This window comes from Mauremys mutica, chromosome 8 (assembly GCF_020497125.1).
Source record: "Mauremys mutica isolate MM-2020 ecotype Southern chromosome 8, ASM2049712v1, whole genome shotgun sequence".
Lineage (NCBI taxonomy): Eukaryota > Metazoa > Chordata > Testudines > Geoemydidae > Mauremys > Mauremys mutica.
This window is the reverse complement of record NC_059079.1, coordinates 7356912-7363416: the sequence shown is the minus strand read 5'-3', so window position 1 is coordinate 7363416 and position 6505 is coordinate 7356912. Positions and strand designations below refer to the sequence as shown.

Genomic DNA, 6505 nt, shown 5'->3' with positions numbered 1-6505 from the left:
GCAGTAAATGGAAGAGCTGGGCATAGAATCTAAGGGTGAAATCCTGGCCATGCTGAAGTCAATGGAAAAACTTTCACGGACTTTAACTGGGCCAGGATTTTGCCTGAAGCCTTTAGCCAGCTACTGGCCAAAGCTGCCTCACATCGCCACTTCCAAGTGGTGACAAGCCACACATTTTGAGATTCTTGTGTCTTATCTGAGCCTCTGAGGTTTGCAAAATTGGACCAGAGATCTCTTTAGAGGACCATACTTTCTCATGAGGCTTTACATCCTGATTTCAACCCAGGCGTGCAAAGGCAACTTCCAAGGGCAGTGGACGTGGGAAAATGCACATTCAACTGCTTCAAAAGCTTAAAAACAAAGTTGTGGTTTGCTTCTATCCTGCAGGACTGGAGGAGGCAGGGGTGGGAAGGAGAGGCGTGTGGTCATTTCTTACCGCTCTCTCCAGCGGCAGGCGAAAATCAGGCTGCTGCAGGTGGCTCACATTGGGGGCAATTGAGGCACTGAACCTAGGAAACCCGCTGACGGATCAAACTCGTCCCTTTGCAGGCAGGGTAAAGATGCCAAATAGGACGGAGCCGTCAGCGGCAGCTGGTTAGATGATTGAGAAACAGGCGCCCTCTAGTGGCGGCAGATCCTCCCTGCAGCGGCAAAAAGAAAAAAAAAGTTCAGGAGGATGGGAAGTTTGGAAGTTGCTGTAAGTTTTTGCCTCCTCGCTGCGCGCGTGTGTGTGTGTGTGCGCTATTGACATGCTGATCCGTACCCGCCTTCCTGTGCCTGTTCAAATAGCAATCACCAAATCCATCCTCACCAGCGAGGCTCCAACCCCCCCGCCTGACAAGCTCCCACCGCCTTCCCACCGCCGAAACCCTGCTCCGGCCAGCTCAGAAGTGGCTCCTCGGCTCTGCAGAAAGAGCATGGCGGAGGCTGGGGATCAGGCGCAAAGCCGGGCTCGTCCTCCGCGGAGCCTTTCGCCGTCTGACAAGCCCTGAGCAGCGCCGGGGGGGGGGGGCTCCAGGCGCCGGCTCCGGCTTTGCACTTGCCACCTGCGGACGGGACGGGCAAAGTTTGTTTGAATAACAAGGGCAGGGGCAGGGGCAGGGGGAGGGTAAGATCCAGAAAAGCCACCGGGGAAGGCTCAGCTGGGAAGAGGCAGGATGCGACCCAACCTGGCGCTGATCTACTTCATCTTCGGGGGGCTCCTGCCCGGCGCCACGTCTAGGAGGAAGCCGATGGACCCCGGGCCGTGCGAGCTGCCCCGATCGGTGAGCTGCTCTCCCTCGCCCCAGCCTGCGCCCCGGCTTCACCCCAAGCCGCAGGATACTCCCAGGCGATCCGCAGTGGGGGACTGGCCCTCTGCCTGGCCGTCTCCTTCAGGTGCCGGGGGGGGGGGGAATCATTGCTGCTTTGTATCCTCCCCGCCCAAATCAGCCCCCCTCCCAGGCCGTGGAGACAGTCCCATCCCAGCCCCGCTTGCTTCCCTCTCCTCCGATGGACCAGGGCTCGGCCGCGGGGGGACAGGATGGTTGCCCGGTTTGCTCAGGGCACGCCAGCTCCCAGGCACTTTCTGCCCCAGGAGCCCTGCAGGGAGATGGGGCTGGGCTCCGGCTGCTCCACGGCAAAGCTCGCGGGGGTGGGGGGGTCTGATCACTGCAGCCCAAGGCGGTCACTGTCCCTCGGTCTGCCTGGCTGGATCCACACATCCAGCGCTCCTGTGCAGAGAGCCCGTCCAGCTGCATCTCTACACCCCCCCGCCCCGGCAGTGCCCCTAGGCAGGCACCACGTCCACACGGCTGTGCGAATGGCTGAGTGCACACAGGTGCAAACATGCAAGTTCTGTGTGTCGAGTTGGTACCTGGGTGTGGATACATCCAGATTAAATACAGTTTCTCTGTATGTCTTTCCATAGCTACACACTGCCACTTCTTCGCACTCCGCGTATATAGGTGCACATATAGCGTCTGAATATACATTTCATCTAGCTAGACATCTATGTGGCTCTAGCCATCACCACATTTTTCTGTATTATGCAGAGACTCGTGTCTATATAGCTATGGAAACAGAGATAAATACAGTTACTGAAAAGGGATCCATTTTTATGAATTTGCCAAGGTGCCAGTTAGATTTTAAAGCCAAAATCTAACAAGCTAGGTTTGCTAATTGGATAAGTGTTATAGCCAACATAGAATGGACTCTATCTTATTGAATGCAGGGAGCGTTCACTTACTAATTTTAAGGCTGGATTCCTTTCAGGGCCACTTTGAACTTGAACTGCATTTCTCAAATCTACTTGCTTATTCATAACTAACCAACAATTTATTAATTCGCCCAGAACCGCATTAGTACAGAATCAACAGTTCATCACTCAGGTGGAGACAGAACCAGGTTTTGGGTGCGCACTGCACACACAGCACCGTCTTGCAAGCAACTATCGCAGACTAGAGTTGAGTTATCCCAAGGAACAATGCAGATGACAAGATTTCTTAGTCAGATAGGCACACGCACAGACACTGTATTTTACCTGTCCCTGTATATTATAGGAGTTCAGTGTGTATATGCCTGGAGTGTGTGTTTGTGTGCACATACGTACGGAGACAGTTTATGGATGGTTTATCTGTGTTGCGTACGGATCGATGCAGATAGACCGTTGTGGTGTATATCTCATAGACATCTCTACTGAGGCTGTGTTGTTGTAGGTATAGTGTGTGCAGCAGAGTTGCTGTATATAAAATTCTCTCTCTCTCACACATGCTGTCCTGTGGTTTTGCTGGCCCTGTGCCTCGTCCCCAAAACGGACTGGCTCTGACTCTGTCTCTCCCCCATCCCCAGCAGGGAGAGCTAAACTCCTTCTTGTGGACCATTCGCCGGGACCCCCCGGCCTACCTGTTTGGCACCATCCACGTGCCCTACACGCGGGTGTGGGACTTCATCCCGGAGAACTCCAAGGCAGCCTTCCAGGCCAGCTCCAGCGTGTACTTCGAACTGGACCTCACTGATCCCTACACCATCTCGGGCCTGGCCAGCTGCCAGATGCTGCCCCACGGCGAGAACCTGCAGGACGTGCTGCCCCGAGAGCTCTACCGCCGCCTCAAGCGGCACTTGGAGTATGTCAAGCTGATGCTGCCGCACTGGATGACCCCAGACCAGCGGGGCAAGGGGCTATACGCTGACTACCTCTTCAATGCCATCGCCGGCAACTGGGAGCGCAAGAGGCCCGTCTGGGTGATGCTGATGGTCAACTCCCTGACAGAGACGGACATCCGCTCCCGAGGGGTGCCGGTGCTGGACCTCTACCTGGCCCAGGAGGCCGAGCGGATGAAGAAGAGGACAGGGGCTGTGGAGAGGGTGGAAGAGCAGTGCCACCCACTGAATGGGCTCAACTTCTCCCAGGTAAGGGGGGCTTGGGCCCCTGCGATTCTCTGTCCATCCCAGCAGGGGGGAGGGAAACTGACCAGCACCAGGATAAGGGAGCTCATGAGGACAGGGCATGAGCCAAAGCCCTTTAGAACAGGCCCTCAGCAACCCAATGCAGCGATCAAGTGACGTAACACTGATGGTGCTGTGTATCTGCGGAGGTGACGCTTTCCCGCTGTGTGTGCATGGCATAGCCACCACAACACAATTGTGTACACACACACACTCTCTGTCTGTCTCTCTCTCTCTCCTGCATGTGATATTAGGGAGCCAGAGGCACCGAGATGTGGTGTCCACAAGTTTGTAATATGCAAGGGAATGTGTCAAACCTAGTATTGAATTTCTGCAGCAACTTGATAAAAAAGTTTTTAACACCATCCTCTCATTCCCTGCAACTCAGAAGTAAAAATGTGAACTGAATTGATGGGGGGCGGAGGGAGTTTTAATGTCATTTTCAGTGTGTTTAATGTTATGCAAACTGCTTGGATGTTCTTACTTTATTATTCCACGTCTAAAGAAATGGACTTTCATATAAGCTGTTGTGTACTGAGATCAGTTGAATTTTCAGTTCTTGAATCTGCAAGTGGGGGGGGGGGGGTTGTGAAGAGGAGGTGAAGCTTGGAAAGTGAAGGACAGATTAAGGAGCAAGTGTTGGTGTAGCTGGAATCCAGAATGTCTCTTTCTGTTGGTAATTCAGCTTTCTAAACCAAATGTCAAGCCAGGATCGATTTCATGTTAGTGGACTAGCAGAAATACATTCACAGCTCTTGACGTTGCTTTGTGAAAACTGTCAAATTAGAAATACTGGAAATTCTGAAAAGGAGCAAAAAGAGTGGGAGGGGGAAATATTCCAGAGAAAAATCATGACTTACAATTACAATGTATCTTTTTTTTTTTTAAACCGGCTTTCATCATTACTGTTAGTGAAACTATTTCCTGTCCTACCCTGCTGTCCTGAATCCTCAGTGACTCTTTAAGTGGAGAAATTGTCACCAAGTGATGCATTTTTCAAAGATCTAACGGGGGTTTTGCTTTACAGCGAAAAAAAAATCACTTTTTTTTCTTTTAGCAAAAATAAAGTCCTTTAATGTTCCCAGTTGTAAGAGTGTACACAGAGTATATAGAGTTCCCACAGCAAATCAGTGAGAGCCTGGGCTTTGAGAGCATGGAAAGTATAGTCTGGGTTGTTAAAAAATTCTTATTTCTAAACCAAAAACTACAGACATCTGTGTTTTTTGACAAGGAATTTGCTTCTCCTTTTCCTTCAAAGAGTTAACCGCCTTTTCTATGTGTTGACCACATACTTCTTTAAAACCGAAGTCTCAATAATTAACCACGGTACCCTCCCAATATTGATCCGATCCTAGTTGGCTGTAGTAGGTCAAATAGTACTTAAAATAAAACACATGAAAGACCTTAGTTAAAAAACTACACTTGGAAGCTTTTAAAATGTGAATCATATTACACATTTTTGTGTGTGTGAGGGAAAGAAAATTGCAAAGAAATGTTCTTACCATAGTACTCAGGGGATGAGAATTCAACTTATTTTCCTTTTAGTCACTAATTTTTAACATGTACATAGAATCCCCCTTCCTTTAAAAAGAATTAGGACTATTACCTAGTTAGTAAAGGAGTTGTTTTATAGATCGTAAAGGGGAGTTTTATGGAAAATTCTGATGTTTATTAACAAAATGTTAGGTTTTGATGATTATGGATTGTTGATGTTACTACGAAAACAGGTCACCATTCACGAGTTACTTTAAAAATATGATTTTATTTTGCTTGACGCCATTTCTGGAAAGGTGGCCATCAAAACAACGTGAGACAAAATTAAGTAAAACAAACCAGAGAGCTCTTTACTTGCTTCTTTTAAGGTGAATGCATTCTGGCACCTGGCAAATTGTTTGGCGGTAGTAATTTGTAATGTTATCACACTGTCTAGCAGTCCCACTGCTTGGGGTATTCCAGTGCTAATTGAGAGGAGTGGGTTCCTTTAACTGGGTTTCTTCTCTTAATTCTAAATCTTGGAGTCTTCCGTTAGACGCACATAATTAAACACACTAAAAATGGAAATCAGAAATTGATCAGTTCTTGTGTGTGTGGTTTGAGAACATCTGCGCTAAATTACACTCCCAAATCTGCTAGGGGCATCAGTGCTTCTTAACTGCTTTCAGCATTTCTGTAATATTGCATATAATATTTGAGAATATTTGGAAATCAAGTCTTGTAATTGTGCCTCATTTAAACATCTCTGTGCTTTTTTGTTTTCCAGGGAAAAATCCAGCATGTTTCCCTTAGTAAGTTTAAAACTATAGTCATTGGCTTTCTCCCTGTCCAACGCCCCTAACCCCCAAAACTGAAAGGCAGCTTTGTGTTACTGAAAATTTTGAATAGGACTTTGTACACCAAATCCGTTAATCTGATACCATGAGGAGGGGGAAATCAAGAAGTGATCACCCCGTTGTACTTGGTTTCGATTGTTTCTGAAAGAAATGGGAGGTTTTTGCATTTTTAACCAGGAGTGTTCCATGCCTGGAGTTCTTTCGATTTGTGAATTGTTTTATCCAGATGAGAAAATTAAGATGTACCATATCACTGATTTGCTTCTTTGAGAACATACGTGGTATATCATTTTCCCACTGTGCCCCTTGGCAATATAACGTTCATAGTCTGACCCTCCCTTCCGCCTGGAGCTTCTGCATAGTATTCCCTGCTGATATATGGAGACCGTGTGGCTAATATACTGCAGCTTTACCATTGATTTTAATTGCCTTCTAAGTGTCCTTGAGACTGAGAGGGGCCCAATCCAGTATTTACAAGCACCCACAACTCCTAGTGACTTCAGTGAGAGCTTTGGTTACCCACAAAATTCAGGATTGGGCCCTGAATATATGTAAGTCCTAGCACTAGCAAACAACACAGTGCATCACCTGGTGGTGAAGGTTTCTAAATCCAAGTGTGATACGTAAAGGTGGGTCAGAACCCCAGACTCTGAACTTTCACAGTGCAGGAATATGATTCAGAACAGATCAGAACTATATGGATCCATCCTAGTAGCTTTGATTAGGAGTGAAGTTTTTGGGCAATAACT

General features: G+C 48.0%; 1 protein-coding gene across 4 annotated transcripts in view; it reads left to right on the top strand.

Moving 5' to 3' along the window:
- The first annotated feature begins 554 nt into the window (after nt 1–554).
- The window catches only part of TRABD2B (TraB domain containing 2B), a 388416-nt gene continuing 382465 nt past the window's right edge, over nt 555–6505 (top strand). Inside the window, exons 1-2 of one of the 4 annotated variants that reach the window (XM_045026289.1) lie at nt 555–697; nt 2830–3390. In XM_045026289.1, the coding sequence (XP_044882224.1) occupies nt 677–697; nt 2830–3390 (582 nt within the window). In that variant the 5' untranslated portion in view covers nt 555–676. Of the gene's footprint in view, nt 698–1102; nt 1266–2829; nt 3391–6505 lie in introns of those variants that run through there. The other 3 variants (XM_045026290.1, XM_045026288.1, XM_045026287.1) reach the window with 3 other exon arrangements.